The sequence below is a fragment of the Notamacropus eugenii genome, chromosome 1 (genome assembly GCF_028372415.1).
Source record: "Notamacropus eugenii isolate mMacEug1 chromosome 1, mMacEug1.pri_v2, whole genome shotgun sequence".
NCBI lineage: Eukaryota > Metazoa > Chordata > Mammalia > Diprotodontia > Macropodidae > Notamacropus > Notamacropus eugenii.
This window is the reverse complement of record NC_092872.1, coordinates 574,483,727-574,501,241: the sequence shown is the minus strand read 5'-3', so window position 1 is coordinate 574,501,241 and position 17,515 is coordinate 574,483,727. Positions and strand designations below refer to the sequence as shown.

The following is a 17,515-nucleotide window of genomic DNA, read 5'->3' as shown; positions in this document are numbered from 1 at the left end:
AGACCCAAACAGAGAAACTCCTATGAATATTGTGGCCAAATTTCAGAGTTCCCAGATCGAGAAGAAAATACTGCAAGCAGCTAGAAAGAAACAATTTGAGTATTGTGGAAATACAATCAGGATAACACAGGATCTGGCAGCTTCAACATTAAGGAATTGAAGGGCCTGGAATGGGATATGTAAGAGGTCAAAGGAACTGGGACTGAAATCAAGAATCACCTACCCAGCAAATCTGAGTATAATACTTCAAGGGAATAAATGGTCATTCAGTGATATAGAGGACTTTCAATCATTCATATTGAGGAAAAGACCAGATCTGTATAGAAAATTTGACTTTCCAAGACAAGAATCAAGAGAAGCATGAAAAGGTAAACAGGAAAGAAAAATCATAAAAGACTCTCTAAAGCTGAACTATTTACATTACTACATGGGAAGAAAATATTTATAACTCTTGAATCTTTTCTCAGTATTTAGGTAGATGGAGAGACTGTACATACACACACACATACACACATATATAGATAGAGAGTACAGGGTATGTTGAATCAAAAGAGATGATATCCATACAAAAAATAAAATAAAATAAAAATTAAGGGGTGAGGGAGGAAAACACCAAGAAAAGAAAGGGAGAAATGGAACGGGACAGGCTATAACTCATAAAAGAGATAAGAAAAATTTTGTTCAATGGAGGAGAAAAGGGAGAAGGGGAGGGGGAAAAAATGAAGCTACTTTCTCCACATGTGGCTGAAGGAGGAAATAACATGCTCACTAAATTTGATATGAAAATTTATATCACACCACAGGAAAGTAGGAGAGGAGGCAACAAGTTGGGTGAGGGGAATGTTAGAAGGGAGGGCAAATGGGAGAAGGGAGTCACTAGAAATAAACACTTTCAAGAAGGGACAAGGTCAATTGTGGGGGGAAAAGGTAAGGGGGGATAGAATAGGACAGAGGGCAATATAGCTGGTATTATACAACATGATTATTATGGAAGTCTTTTGCAAAATGGCACATATTTAGTCTGTATTGAATTGCTTGCCTTCTCAGTGGGGTTGGGGAGGGAGAGGAGGAGGGAGAGAAGTTGGAATTCAAAGTATTAGCAATGAATGTTGAGAATTTTTATTGCATGTAATCAGGAAATAAGAAATACAGGGAATGGGGTATAGAAATTTATCTTGCCCTACAAGAAAAGACAGAAGATAGGGATAAGGGAAGGGTGGGGTGTGATAGAAAGGAGGGTACATTGAGGGAAGGAGTAATCAGAATGCAAAGTATTAGGAAGCAGGGGGAGGGGAGTGATGGGGAGAAAAATTGGACATGGTACAAAGTGAGGTAAAAGCAATTAGTCTTAAAACAATTGACTGAATTAATTACTGAGAATAAATCAATGACATCTTTAGTTTGGGGGAAAGAATTTCAGTCTAAATTTCCTAGAGGAAGGTAACCTCGGGTAAAATGTGGCATTGATGGAAAAGTTAAGGTTTTAATGGTAAATTTGATTTTACGATTGCTATTTAATCAGGAACTAGAACATGTATAGAAAGGCATGTAAGTCACTTAAGACTTGCTTCAAAAGATGTGCCTTAGCCAAAGTGAAATTATAATCATACTTGAAACCTGGTTATTGGAACTTGCCATTTTTAGATGCTATGGGACTATTAAGTGACTGTTCTTCTGAGTCTAACTCCAGGTATGGGTAGCAAGAAAGGCCATCTGAGCCGCCAATCCATGATGCCACTAAGCTGGTGAGATGATGGTATGAACTGCAAAAGGTGATCTCACGGGAAGGGTGGGAGAGCAGCTGTTCAGCCTGGGCTGAGGCAGGATTCTCCTGACTCAATTTCCCCACTGACACCTGGCAGACTTTAAATCTGACTGAATGCAAGTTGACAATCTAATCCTGCCTGGAATTGACATGAAGTTGGGGAGATACTGTATCCCTGCAATGTCCTTACTCTTGGTGGCAATTTCCTATAGTCAAAAGGTCTGTAAGCTTAATACCAGATCTATTCAATTATAGTTTATGGGTAGGGGAACATCCGGGGTTAAGTCTAAAATTAAGCTATCAGGCTTAAGACTTTAGACCAGCAATAATAAGTTAGGGTCTTTTAATTCTTAGTAATACTGTGGAGACAAGGTCAAGAGCTTGTGAAGTTAGCAACATAAATATTATTTGGGTCTCGGTTAATGTTTAAAAAAAAATTCTTTTGCGGTCTATATTGTAAATGCTTTAAAAATAAATATCACCTGACCAAAAGTTTGAATTGTTTTATCTGTTATAAACTGTGTTAAAAATGAAAAATAAAATTAAAAAAATAAAAAAATGCTTACTGACTGATTGGTCTAACTCACATCTTGCCTATTTCTTCACTCTTCCCACCCTTAATTTATCGCTACCTCACTTTTTCTATTCCCTAAAATATACTCCTGTGACAATGTATTTAATAAGGTATTATTCAACAATGATTTTGTCTCACACTTCTTCTGTTAATTCCTTAGCACTTAGACAATTACAGGAACAAAACAGCCTCTTGGTACTTGTTAAATGATTCAGGGATACCTAGCGCATGAAACAGGTGCAATGGCACACAAAACCCTTTGGCACAACCCCCACACATATGTTTATCTCTGCCATAACACTGAATATCTCCCACAAACCAAAGGACCTTAGAAGAGATAATGGAAAGTGCACTACTTAAAAGGAACCCTATCCTGCTAAGTTAAAAATAATCCTAAGCAGTGAGTTCAAGTCAACAAGCATTTATTAAGTGCTTACTATGTACCAGGGACAATGCTAGGCACTGAGAATTTGAAAAAAAAAAAAAAAAAAAGGAAGTCTATGCCCTTAAGAAGTTTATGTTCTACTAGGGGAAGAGAGAAACATAGACAGAACATATGCAAAATAAATTCTGGTAGGAAAATATGAATAGTTATTGGGATGAGGAAACACCTCCACGAGGTGGCACCTGAACTGTGCTTCTGAAGACGGATTCTATGAAGTAAAGATAAGGAAGAAAAACATTGCAGGAATGGGAGTTAGACTGTGCAGAGGCACAGAGGTGCAAGATACAGCTGTGTTTAAGAAAGCAAGGGGAGAGTCAGCATGGAAGTTAGGACGGAGGAGTAAATATCTGGTGTTCTATGCCTGCCAAGCAGTCTGTATTTTTCACAATAGTAGCAAACACGTTTGGCAACTTGAACTCTCCCTGTTTTTTGCCTCATTTGACACTAATATTCAGAGCCGAAGTTCCCTACTGTGGCATCTTTCAACAAGTTTCTAATAATCTCAGTACATGCAGAGGAGACACCTGGTGCTTGAGGTGCTATTTTGCTGAAGTAGGCCCACAATATACTGGACAGAGGACCTATGGGGAATTAATAAAAGGACATGATGAATAAGTGACTCAAATGAGGTGTGGATGGTTATGATCTTCAGCTTTAGAGGATACCCTTTATCAACAAGACCAGATATCCATCAAAGCCGTAGTAGTATTTAATCCTCACCACAAAACTGTAAAGTAGGAAGGACAGAGTGACCAATTTTAAAGGTAGGAAATTGGTAATTTCCTTCTTTTGCTTCCAAATGCAAGAAGTCATGCAGCTGACTCCACGCGTCATGTTTTTCTGCAGTAGTTGTAAATAACTTGGGTCAAACTGATTTCAAAGTCTACTGCTTCCAGCTCCATCTAAATCCAGTGAAAGAATATCACAACTGCTTGAGAAACCATCCATCCTATCCACAGAAGGGAAGTCAGTGTTGTCTTCTTTCTCGGTTGTCTGGCATTGCTCCCAGAATCAGCAGAACAAAATAGGACTCTAGTGACATCTAGTGATCTCACACATTTAAAGTTTAGCTTTGCAAAATATCATCGAAAAATGGTTAGGGATTAAAATTAGTAATTTATTTTGTAAAATGTCAATACAACTGGAGAAATAGATGGAAGGCTGTATTTAAAGTCAGGAAGACCTGTGTTTGAATCTTGCATCAGATATTTACTAGCTGTGACTCCAGGGCAATTCTTCATCTTCTCTCAGCTTGCTTCCTCATCTGGAAAATAATACCTGTAGCACCGACCTCACAGGGCTTGCCACGAGGCTCAAAGGAAATATTTCATGTAAAAAAGCACTGTATAATCCTTTAAGCACTATATAAATGTCAACTGGCACTATTATTGTTTCATAAGCCAATCTCAAAAAACAAAATGAGTTAAATATTTTTATTTTAAATGCTAATAAACTTTTTTCAGTTTACAATGCCACTGTCATAATGTTCATATTTTAAAAGCCTGACAATTGAGAAACACACAAATACGCTAGCTCTGAACCCACAGCCCATGAAATATCTGTAGTAAAGAGCTGCCAATAAATTCGGGAGCAGGAGAAGCCACATAACAGCGGAGCAGATAAGATTTCTGTTCCAGAGGAACCTGCAAACCTCTCGCACAAGGTCCGTCGCGCTGCGGACACGGAGCCCAGCCCAGCCCTGCCCAGGCCCTGGCACCGAGAGGAGAAGATCCGAGCGGACTTCAGGGATGGGATCTCCAGCAGCCACGCGGGTCCCTCCACCCACAGGTGACGGGGGTCGGTGAGAAGGTCTCTTTGGTGGGTCGAGAGGGGAGTGGGGTGCCCTCATACTCAGGCCCCCTCAGGAGGCAACAGCGGAAGCGGGAGCAGACCAGGGCTCCCCAAGCAGGCAGGAGCCCAGATCCTTTGTTGAAGGTCTCTGCATAAACCCCCTGAGAGAACTGAGCCCGTGAGGTGGCCCTGCCCCCACCTGAGCACCTGAACATAATCTCACACTGAATAGCAGCCCTGTCCCCGCCCAAAGCCCTGAGGCTGGGAAGCAGCATTTGAGTCTCAGACCCCAAGAGCTGGCTGGAAGGATCAGGAGGCGAGGTGGGTGTGAGGAGAATATTCAGAGTTCAAGTCACTCACTGGCTGTGAAAATGCCCAGAAAAGGTAAAAAAACCAAGACTATAGAGGGTTACTTTCTTGGTGAGCAGGTTTCTCCTCCCCTCCCTTCTGATGAGGAAGAGCGGTGCTCACCATCAGGGGAAGACACGGAATTCAGTGCTTCTACATCCCAGCCCACTCAATGGGATCAGTTCTGGGAAAAGGTCATAAAGAGCTCAAAAAATTTTCTAAATTGTGTTAGAGAGGTGGAGGAAAAACTGGGAAGAGCAATAAAAGACTTGCAAGCAAAGTATGAACAACAGATCAGCACCCTGCTAAAGAAGACCCAAAAAAATGCTGAAGAAAATAACACCTTGAAAAATAGGCTAACTCAATTGGCAAAGGAGGTCCAAAAAGCCAATGAGGAGAAGAATGCTTTCAAAAGCAGAATTAGCCAAATGGAAAAGGAGATTCAAAAGCTCACTGAAGAAAATAGTTATTTCAAAATTAAAATGGAACAGATGGAGGCTAATGACTTTATGAGAAACCAAGAAATCACAAAACAAAACCAAAAGAATGAAAAAAAATGGAAGATAATGTGAAATATCTCATTGGAAAAACAACTGACCTGGAAAACAGATCCAGGAGAGACAATTTAAAAATTATGGGCCTACCTGAAAGCCATGATCAAAAAAAGAGCCTAGACATCATCTTTCATGAAATTATCAAGGAAAACTGCCCTGAGATTCTAGAACCAGAGGGCAAAATAAATATTCAAGGAATCCACCGATCACCACCTGAAAAAGATCCAAAAAGAGAAACTCCTAGGAATATTGTGGCCAAATTCCAGAATTCCCAGGCACCACCAGCACTTTTTGATCAGAAGAGTAGCATGGTTAGACTAGTCTAGTAGGATTATCATTTTGGAAACTGTGGAAGATGTATTAGAGTGCAGAAAGAATTTAGGGACAGAAACCAATAGCAAGAATGAAGAATAAAAGATGAATAGGCACAGGGTTGGACTAGTTAGCATTCACCAAATATTAAAAAGCTCAGAAGGAACTATACGATTTACAGAAAGAATCCTACAGGATTAGGAATAGAGGGATTGTGATCTGTACCATTAAAAGGAATCTCCATATGGATAAGAAACAAAAGTGCCATTAAAAACAGTTTTTATTCTTATTTGTAAATTCTCCATCTGGTGAAACTGGATATAGAGCACTAGGCCTGGAATTGGGAAGATCTGAGTTTAAATCTGGCCTCATATACTTCCTTGCTGTTTGACTCTGAACAAGTCACTTGACCTCTGTTGCCTCCGTTTTCTCAAAAGTAAAATGGGAATAATAATATCTAACCTGTCAAGACACTGTGATGATTAAATGAGATAATATTTATAAAAGTGTTTACTTAGCATAGTATCTGAAATATACATAAAAGGTGTCTATGATCTGTATCAAATACACTGGTGAACTAGCATCACTGTGTTGGTGTTAATATAGGGTCAACTTCATAGTCCCAGAACAAGCCTACTGGCCCAGGAACAACTATGGAGCTTGGTAATAGCACTTATGACCATCCCATTCCTGGAGTTAGACTAAATGAGACCTATCCTGAAAATCCATCCTCACTTCATAGAACTGGTCACTCTGAATCTTAATAAAAAATTCTAGGATCCCTAGTGTTTTCTGAGCTGGCTACAAAAACAGTCCTTTTTCTTCCCTTCTCATTCTAATAAAAAAACTGGAAATGTACAGGAGTAACAAACAGATGTATAGCAAGCAATCTGTACTATTCTTATTCTAATCAAATAAGATGATGTGTGTAAACCACTATAATACTTGGAAGGTTCTAGAAATGTGAGCTCTCAAAGTCATTTCTAAATAACAAAAGACAGGACAAAGGAATTATGGGTATGCTCCATGACCCTCAAGAGAATTCAGTAGTGGATAACATAAGAGGTACAGTTAGCCCAGTATTGCCTTTCTAACACTTACCCTTTGAACATTTCTTCATGCAACAACCTGTATTAGGCACTGAGTGAGATACACAAATAAATAAAGAATGGTCGTTGCACTCCAGGCAGGACTGCATGACAGGTGAGCACAGGAAGTACAGTCAGCTTGCTTCTTGTTAGGAGGAGAAATTCAAAGACCAAAATGCAAACTCTGTCCATAGGACTGCGAAAGTCTGAGAATACCAATCTGATCTATCTGGTTCTGGAATGTATGAACAAGTAGCATGTTTAAATTAACTTTCTCTAAAACCAAGATAAAATTATCTGGAAGTATTACACCAGGTTATCAGAATGAAATGCTTTTGCCAAAGAGCAGACAGTTTTGTAGCAAAGGTGTTCTATAAAGAGATTTAATATACCTTATGCCTTGAAAAGAAAAGTCTATTCCAGAGATCCTGTTTTAAGCACTACTTACCTTTCAACCCACAGGACTGAAACAAGCTTTACACCATACTTCTGTGCTTTGTCCCAAGTGCTCTGATATCCTTCCTTAAATATAACATGAGTCACATTTCTGTTAAAAGTTTTTGAAACCTGTGGAATCAAAATAAAAGAGAATGTGTAAATTGTTACTAGTTAATAGTTAAAGTCACGAATTCATCAAACCAAAAAAAATCCACTCATTTTTAAAAAAATCATACAGATAAACAATCAAAAAATAAGAGACCAGCATTTAATAAACCCAAGAACATAAATCATAAAAGCCGTTTGGTAAAACTAGATAGACCAACACATTACACTATATACCACACTAACTCAAATTGGATATATGACCTGAATATAAAATAGGTCCATTAAAAAGACAGAAGAGAATGAGATCAGGAATCTTTAATAAAGTATTGCTGAAGGGAGATCTTTTTTCCATTTTAAATTTTCATTGATATCTTTAGCTTTTAAGTAAACTTAAATTTCTGAATATAACTTTTATCACTTCCCTCTCCTGCAAGTCATAGCTTGTAACAAAAAAAGGGGGGAGGGGAAAGTACAATTAATTGAAACTAATCAACCACAAGTGTGACAATACAAAAATCTTCCAGGTCCTACCATAAGTCTGACCAATTGGAGGTTCTATCACAGCAGAGATTCTTTTCTGTGTGGATGTATAGAGGGCTACTGTGGTCCCTTCCAACTCTGAATTTTGTGGTCAGTGATCATAGCAAAGAATTAGAGGAAGGTATACTTTTCCCCCCACTTCTTCCTAAGTACAAGCCCGGCCATTTTAAGAACACTCCATTGAGTTCAGGTTTGTTTGTTTGTTCTTGGCATTTGTGTTGTCACAGTCATTATCCATACATTTTCATGGTTCTGTTCACTCCATCAATTCATATAAATGTCTTCCCATTTTTCTGTGCACGTTTTAAGCTCATCATTTCTTATGGCACAGAATCACAAAATGAAAAGGATGGACTGTGATCTGTTTCACTAAACCTACTCCTATCAAGGGTCCCACCATCTTTCCAATTGCTTGAGTTCACAATCTCAGTGCTATTCTTAACTCCACGTTCTCACTTACCCCACACGGCCAGTCATGTCTTTCACATGCAGCCTTGTCTCAATTCACACAGATACAAATCGAGTTCCAATCCTTACAACTTCTTGACTAGACTCTTACAATAAATAGCCTTCTAATTGATCTCCAAGCCTCAGGTGTCTCCCCATTCCAAACGACCCACCACACAGACAAAATAATTATTCTAACGTATAAGTCTAAACCAGGAATGCAGAATCTTGGGTCTCAAGGCCCCATGTGGCCCTCTAGGTCCTCAAGTGCAGCCCTTTGACTAAATCCAAACTTCACAGAACAAATCCCCTTAATAAAAGGATTTCTTCTGTAAAACTTCGACTCAGTCAAAAGGCTGCACCCTAAGACCTAGAAGGCCACATGTGGCCTTGAGGTCAAAGGTCCCCCACCCCTGGAAACCACACCTGCCTCATCTTCTGCACCAGGTCTTTTATGGTCTTCCAGGTGATAAGTGTCTCCCTCTCCTTTCCCATTACCTTGTATCTGTTATGTGTTTTATACATATGGGCATGTCATTCCTCTTCCACTGTTCTGAGAACGGAAGGGGCTGAGAATGTTGTCTTTTTTTTGTCTTTGTACTCTTGTATCCTTTATCCAAGCAGTTGGTACATTCTAGGCAGTTAATAAATATTTAACAATTGTCTGACTAATTGAAATAACAGACCCATTAAAGTACTAGTTCCATGAAATTCCACAGCAATTAAAGAATTAAGGTAATACCTTTGGAGTTGCTATAATAAATACCTGGTTTAACAGTAGAATGACCATGCCTTGGCATCCTAATCTCAGCCCTGCTACTTACACCTGGGTGTTTCTGAGCAAGCTGCTTCTCCTCTCTGGGATTCAACATTTTACAGGCAGGGGGTAGATTCAAAGATCTGGAAATTCCATGCCAGCTGTTAATCTATGATCCTATAAGCTATCCACTTACTTAGCCACCCTCACTAGCAATTTCCAAAGCAGAAAACAAACAAAAACCACTTTCATTAGAGATCAAAGGGTCAGATAGACATTGAGAAAGTAATTAATTTTACCTACTTTTGCTCCCATACCCAGGAGTTGATTCACAAATGTTTTTGAATAATTTTCTACTCCACTGGATGACCATACTTCAACATATGCAACAACATCTGAAAAAGAAAGACATTAACATGAACTATACAATATTGCACAAATACCCTATCAGCAAGGATTTGTCTGGGAGTCCTTCTTCCAATCAGGAAGCTTACTTTGCTTTTTAAATGTGTTCACCAGGGGTGTCAATGGAAAGCCACTGCTAGTAAAGCTGAAGTAATGTCATTTTAATTGATCAGAATATTGATTAGTGTAATAGCCAATCCTGTTTTCCAAATGATCTTATATACTACTATTGGGCAGCAAGGTAGAATGCTGGATAGAATGTTGGGTCTAGAGTTAGAATCTTCCTTAGTTTAAATCTGGCCTCAGACACTTATTAGCTTTGGTGACCCTGAGCAAGTTACTGAACCCTTTTTGCCTCAGTTTCCTCATCTGTAAAAGGAGATGAAGAATTGGCAAACCATTCCAAATATCTTTATCAAATAATGTGATCCAAATGGCAAACCACTCCAGTACCTTTGCCAAGGAATATAACCCAAATGGGGTCCCAAAGAGTAGGACGGAACTGGAAAAAGAAAGGAGCAACAATGCTAGCCAGGATATACTTAATGAAGGAATTCAACTATGTGGAGGTTGATTATCTCCTTTTTGGAGTATTTAGCTCCTTTTCTCTTTCCTCAGGGCTTATCTTTTTGGTGCTTTATTGTTTGCTAACACATTCACCAGAGAAGAGAGAGAAAAAATGGTGTGCAAATCTTTTTTTTTCTGCTCAACAAGAATTGTAACAAAAAATTTATTTAGTAAGAAATTGGCATTGCTTAAAAAGTCTAATTTTAGTATTCACTGCATTACTTGTTCCAAATATGCATAGGTCACTTACATGTACAAGGAAAGTAGGGTTTTAGAAACTTTTTCTTCTATGTAACCATTTGCACATAGTACTTTTAATTTCAACAGAGAAGTTTAAATAGAAATAAAACTCAACCCTTGTTTTGAACCCTGCGCCCTCCCTGGAAACATATAAGGCTAGAGTAAAATCATCTGATATACATAGTGCTTTTAAGTTTAAGACTTTACATTATAATCATTATTAATCCATTTTACAGATGAGGACACTAAAACTCAAAGAGATTACTATTTGCCCTTTGTTCTTGAAAAGGACCATGACATCAGAGGGGCGATGCCATGACATGCAAGTGAATTGGATTTGGAGGAAGGGCTGTGCAAAGTCACCAGCCTCATTTTCTCCTCTGGAGCCATCTGTGTCCACAGGCCAGACAGGATCAGGACAACAGGAGATGGCCCAGGAGGCAGTGGGGAGACCCAGGTCTTTTCAAGCTAAAGTCTTTAAGGGATCTCAGTTTGACCCAAGCAGCTCCTATTCAATGATTAAAGTTTAATAAGAAAAGAGGCAAAGAATGGCCTCTTAAAAAAAATTCTAGAGGAAAAAATCCTCAGGGTTTTTGACCAAACCTGAAACAACTGTTATTTACTTTAATTCTAAGCCAATCAGGGCCCAAAAAATGACCAAGTTTGGGATTGACTTGGGACCTATTGTTGAGCAATCAATGAAAGCCAAAGTGATTTGGGGTTAGGGCTGGTCTTTAAGAGAAGAAACAAAAAGGCAAAAAGTTTCAGAGATCAAAATTTACATTGTTTTTGGGCAGAGCACTCCCAAGTAAGAGTGTTACATAGGCTATTAAGTAGCATTGTGAGCTAAAATTGAGGTCTTCAATACAATTCTGATCAGTAACTATTTAGTGAGTTCCTATTATGTGTCAGGCAGAGGTCTTCCGACTCCAAGTCTAACATTTTATCCACTAAACCACACTAAGCCCTAAAAAGAACAGTAAACAAAAAGGTAAACAGGTAGTTTCTCTTAAGCATCTTTCCCTTGTTTTCCTACTTTATGGTCCCCACCAAAAGTGCTCTTATATTATATTGTCCGTTATGCCTGTCTGTATCAGGGTCCTATGTCACAGTGACTAGTCACATTGGTAGACTATCCCACTACCAAGAAACCTCACAAGAGTCAGGAGAACATAGGGTAAGTTAGTATTTATTACTGTTCAGCCCTGTCAGACTTGTCATGACCTCATGGACCACAGCACACCACTATTCTCCATTGGGTTTTCTTGGCAAAGAAACTGGAGTAGTTTGCTATTTCTTCTCCAGGAGGTTTAGGCAAAACAAAGTTAAGTGACTTGCCTAGGGTCACACTGCTAGAAAGTGTAAGAGATCCTATTTGAATTCAGATCTTCCTGCCTTCAGGCTCTACCTACTTAGTCACCTAGAGGCCTCTTAAATGGAGATTAATGGATTCTCTTTTGTGTTTTCATTTTCAAAGCTCCACTGAATCCTATAAATACAGAGAAATATTCAAAAGATTCTTTTATGTCAAGTCCACAAAGCATATCTACTATCACACAGTTAAGTGGCCAAATAAATGACTGATCCAGGTCCCCAGACTCCAAATTCTGTGTACCTTCCAAAACAGCATGCTGCTCCTGTTGCATACAACATAATGAAGAGTACTACACGTGAAAAATAGAAGATCTGGGTCAATGATTATTTTCTGAAACTTACTAGAATTCACAAACCATGAAAAAGTGGGCAATGTATCTCTCCTGTTTTAATTTGCTCATGTGTAAAACAGGAATAGTTATGTTCATAGAATCAGAGACCTGGCTTAATCATCAAGCTGTTTGTCATCAATAAGCTTTTTAAACCTTAAAGCAATATAGAAAATAAACAAAATGGGAAAGCCCTAGATTTTTAAAGCAGAATCAAGTGACGTAAGCCAAGGTGTGGGGGATAAATGGGGTAGGACAAATGAAACAGAACCTTTGAATAAATAAGTGTTTGGGGCTAAAAGTAGTAAGGGAGAGAGCTCACATAATGGAAACAATTATGGTATATTACTAGTTACTGGGTCACTTTGGGCTTTGGTCTCTTCCTTCTTTCCTCTTCCCTGTCTGAGATTCAGTTGTCACTATCTTTCAGCTCTTAATATTATGATACTATCCATCCAACTAGGGTAGTTTTGCCTGGGAATGATGGGAAAAGGGCAGGGGAAAAGGGACCAGATGTTAGTATATCAATCAACACAATGTGTTTACTATATGGAGAAAGGCTCTACATAAAGAAAGGCAAAATCAATTACTGACCTCAAGGAGTTTATATTCTAGTGAGGGAGGCAGTATGTAAAGAAATAAGAACTTCTAAGATACAAAGAGAGTAGATGGAAGGTAATCACATACAAAACTGCCCATGAACTGAGTCTTGAAAGAAGCCAGGAATTCTAAGAGTCAGAGTGAGAAAAGAAAGCATCCCAAGCCTAGGGAAAAGCCAATATCAAGGCATAGACCAGAAGTGGAGTGTTGAGTTTGAGACAGTAAAAAGGCCATTGTAGCTGGATGGGGGAGGGGGAAGCACAAGAAAGGTCAAAATGGTAGGATGGCGACAGGTTGTGAACTGTTTTAAATAGAAGACTATATTTTTGGTGGTGCAGGAGTTGGGGGCAGGGCAGCTACATGTGTGATGTAGCCTGATAAATGCTTTCAGAAAATAACTTTGACAGAGGACTGAAGGATTTACTGGGCTGGGGATAAGAGACATGAGGCACAGGGATCAGAGACTAGGGTAACAGTCTAAATGACAGGTACTAAGCTCCTGAACTAGAGTGGAGGCTATTATGTAATTGAATAGGATTTTATGAAGGTAGATATAACTAGAGTTGGCAAAATTTGTTGTATCATGGGACATATGGAGTAAGTGAGACTGAAGAAATAAGGATGAGTATAAGACTATAAGACTGCAAGGATAGTGGGACTCTCACCAGAAATACAGAAATTTGGGAAAGGTTTGTGGAAAAGATAATGAGTTTCATGTTAGATAAGTTGAGTCTGAGATGCCTATATGAGAGCATCCTCAAGGAGTTTTCATTCTAATGGGGGAGACAATACGTAAAAGTATATGTGTGTGTGCATACATATATATACACACATATAAACACACACAAGAGATGTTTTATTTAAGGTTAGGGCAGACACACCCATGTTTGTAGGTAGCAAAGAAGAAGCCAATAGTTACAGAGAGTTTTAAAATTAAAAGAATGTGCCAATGATAGTGGGGCTAGTCAGCTGGAAGAGGCAGCAGGGATGGGGTCAAGAGTCCATGTAGAGGTGCTGTCCTTGGCAGGAAGGACCACTTTTTTATTTGAGACTGGAGTAAACAAAGAGATTGCTGGGAAAAGATGTTGGAGGGATATGAAAAGAGAAAGTTCTTGGCACCTCAGATGACTGCTACTGGCAGCTTTGGCTCCTCCAAACCTTCAACTACTTAGTCCTCTGATTTAGTAATTCCCTCAGAACAGTGTCCTCATTGCCATCAGATCTGACAGTCTCAGCATTCTTGATCCTTCAGCCTCAATTCATCCAATCCCTTTAGTTGTCTAGTTCCTCAGCTCCTGCTTGTCCCCTCAGTGCCATCAGCAACTTCACTTCTCCCTCCCAGTCCTAGAATTACAAATTAGAGCTGGAAGATCCCTTCTTACTTTCTGTATAACCTCAGGTAAGTAACTTAACCTAAGACTCAGTTTCTTGATCTGTAATTTGAGGGTGATGGAGTCAATTACCTCTAAGGTACTTTCCAGCTCTGTATCTGTGATCCTGAGAGGTTTTAGAATTAGGAGGCTAGAAGAACCAAGAGACATCACCATCCTACTCAGGCAGACAAATTTGAAGCTTCAGAATTATTTTCAACTCTTTCTTGTCCTCCTATGTCCAATTAGCTGCAAAACAATATTTATTTTAGCTCCACATCTCTTGCTTTATTGTTATTCCCTCCATGTACACAGCCAAGAATCTTAAAAAGTCTCCTTAACTGGTCTCCCTTCATCCAGCTTCTCCCCTCTCCAATCTATCATCTTCTACACAGCTACCAAATTGATAACCCAAAAGCACAATTATGATCTCCTCACCACCACCCTCTCCAGAAACTTCAATGACTATTGTCTCTAGAAAAATGACACAAACTCCTCTATATGGCATTCAAAGTCCTCCATAATCTGCTTCCAACCTATATTTCTAACGTGACTTCACATTACTCTCCTTCACTTTTTCATTTCCAACGAAACTGACCTACCGTACCTGCTGTTTTCTTTACAGGAAATTCCTGCTTTGGATCCTTGCCTTTATACATCCAGACCCCTATGCTTAGAAATTTCCCTTCTGTCTCTAGTAATTTCCAGCTCAGGTGCCAGCTCCTATAGAAGGCCTTTCCTTACTCCCACTTACCAATGCTTTCATGCTGGAAAATTACTTTGTATAAGTTTTGTATTTACTTTTTAAGTATACGTCTCTCCTATTTTGTTTCCATCTGTCTCCGCAAATAACTGGTCTATTACTTAATCGTGGTACACTGGAGGTGCTTAACAAATACTTATTATCAGACATTTAGTGGTTTACGGTCTATTTATGTCAATTTCCTCTTTTAAAGAAGAGAAACAAAGATTGGGAGAGGTTTAGGGACTTCACTACGTAAATGCTGAATTGGAACCCAAGTCCTTTTACTGCAAACCCTCCAGCATTCTTTTCATTGTACTTGGAGTAACTTTTGGAATTGAATAGAGGCCCGTGGGGGGAAAGGGGGAAAGAAACTGATGGGATTAATTTCAGTTTACTCGTTTCTAAATTGTAGCACTCTGCAGATCTGTCCCCTCAAGCCCTGCACTACAGATCTGGGTCTGGAAGGGACTTCAGGAATCACCTAGTCCAAACCCCTCACTTTACAGAAGAGGAAACTGAGGCCCGGAGCAGTTTAGTGTCTTGGACACGGCTACGACTTGCCTCAGAAGGGACAATCTCTTCTGTCTTCATGTTCCTTTCCCGAGATCCTTAATCCTCCCTCCCTAAAGCTCTCCCCCCCAAACTCCCTCCTGTATCCCTGTCCTCCCCCCGACCGCTTTACACCCGGCTCCCCACCCCCTCCCCAGCCTGGAGCCGGCAACCTGACCGCTGTGGAGCTATTCAGGAAGGATGGAGTGGGACAGGGCAGGATGACAAGAGGGAAGGGAGGGTCTAGCCCAGGGACTCTACCTTTCAGGATGGGCTCGCCCCCGGGGCGCGGAGAACCCGCAGGGCCCGAGGCGGCCATAACGCAGCACAGCTGCCCACGCTTCCTACTCCCCGGCCCAAGGCCTCTCCAGATCGAGAGCACTGCGCGTGCGCCAAGAGAAACGCTGACAGCGCTTCCTGATTTTCAGCCGAAAAATGAAATCCACTTTTTCCGTGTATTCCTAGCGACCGAGGCAGGCGAACATGAAACGCGGAGAGGGGACGAGGTGGGGCCAGGACCCTCGTGGGCCGCGTTTTGTAAAAAGCTTAAGGACCGCCCCCCATCCCCACCTCCAGTCCCCGGAAGACGGAAGAGCACTTTCTCCAATCCCTATCTTCCTCGGTCAGTTTCTAAGTTTTTTAAACGCTTATTTGTTCCACTCCCAGCTCTCATTTGCATTGCACTTTAAGGCTTAGAAAACTTTCCACGCAGGGGCCCGTAGAGGTGGCTGTTATTAAGAGGGTGGCCCCATCGTACTTAAGGAAGTGCGGCCCTGACCTGCCTGCAGTCCCCTCTGAAGGCACCAAAGCTGTTTTGGCCACTCTCCGTCCCCGCGCCACCCCGCCCCTCGCATTGCAAGAACGGAAACCCGGAGTGGATTTCCCATGGCTTCCAGCCTTAAAACCTGTTTAGTTAGACAAGCTGGGTCAGAGCAAGAAGTTTCGGCTTGATTTTAGGCTTCGCAAAAATTCAAACCTCCCGCGCGATCCCGGCTCCGCCCTTGCTCTCAGGCCCTGCATTGGTTGTCCGCATATTGGGCGAATCCAAGTCCCTGAAAGCTCATGCCTAAGCACTTTACTTTAGGTTTACCTAAATGATCGAGTGCTCGAACCCACGGGTCGGCTGATGTAGCGTCTTTCTTGTCCGGTCGCAGCTTGCATCTAGCCTCATTCACTGAAGGCCTACGCTCCCTGTTGCACGTTGCAACAAAGTTGCTTGTTCAATTCCTTGAGGTCTCAGGCCGAATGAGGTCGCTTGTATCTAGCTTCCTGACGGGGAGAATCAGGAGAAAAATAGGGCTGCCTTCAGAGGGGAGAGACTGAGGCACAGAGACGAATCCTGATCTAAGCAGGATCTGGACTCGGGACCTGGGTGCAAATTCTGACCCTTCTGCATACTCTATGACTTAAGGCAACTTCATGAACCCTTCTGACCTTCAGTTTCTTCATCTGTAAAATTAGGTCACTAGGGGACCCCTGACCTCCCTTTCAGTGCTAAATTAATGATTTGTGCTTTTACCACCCCAGCTGGCCTGGTCTTGCTTGAGAGATCTCATTGGAAGCATGAAGTAGAGACAGAGGCATGTTACAGAGCGAAAACTGTGCATTTAAATTCCACTACCAGTTTAAATTTCAGTTTGTGTTACCATCCATTGCTCTGAGTTCCTTACCTGAGGCAAATACGGCTCAAATCCGGTAAAACAAAACAAAATAAAACAAACCTCTGTGCCTTGGATACCAGCAGTTTCAGATCTCCCGCCTCCCCCCCTCCCATATTTTCAAAGGTAAACAGGTATTCTCTAACAAGCCTGCTCCTCCTCCTGCCAAGTAATTCATTTAATTCTAGTATTTATAGAGCATCAATTTATGGAGATTAAGTGGCACACCCGCAGGTAACAACCTGTAGATGTTAAGAGGCAGGATTTGGACCGTCTTCCTAGCTACAGCTCTTTCTCCACGAAGCCCACTAACAACAAGAAACAGAGGAGTTACTTTTAAATTTTATATTCTAGATTAGGGTGTTGAAGTAAATAATGCTTTCAGATTGAATTAGAAAACAATTACGTAAATTTGATAGCAGATTTTGGACTAGAATCCTTTTCCCTCTGGAGTAGTTACAAAAGGAAAAGGAAAAGCTTTTCTGCCCCAAGCCAGAAATATTAAAGAAAA

The 17,515-nt window shown here is 40.6% G+C and overlaps 1 protein-coding gene across 4 annotated transcripts in view; it reads right to left on the bottom strand.

Moving 5' to 3' along the window:
- The window catches only part of MCPH1 (microcephalin 1), a 300,799-nt gene extending 284,256 nt beyond the window's left edge, over nt 1–16,543 (bottom strand). For 2 of the 4 annotated variants that reach the window (XM_072634372.1, XM_072634375.1), the window contains exons 1-3: nt 15,608–16,160; nt 9,471–9,562; nt 7,326–7,444 (exon numbers count right to left, since the gene is read on the bottom strand). In XM_072634372.1, the coding sequence (XP_072490473.1) occupies nt 7,326–7,444; nt 9,471–9,562; nt 15,608–15,665 (269 nt within the window). In that variant the 5' untranslated portion in view covers nt 15,666–16,160. Of the gene's footprint in view, nt 1–7,325; nt 7,445–9,470; nt 9,563–14,145; nt 14,302–15,607; nt 16,161–16,436 lie in introns of those variants that run through there. The other 2 variants (XM_072634373.1, XM_072634374.1) reach the window with 2 other exon arrangements.
- Between the last annotated feature and the right edge of the window lie 972 nt (nt 16,544–17,515).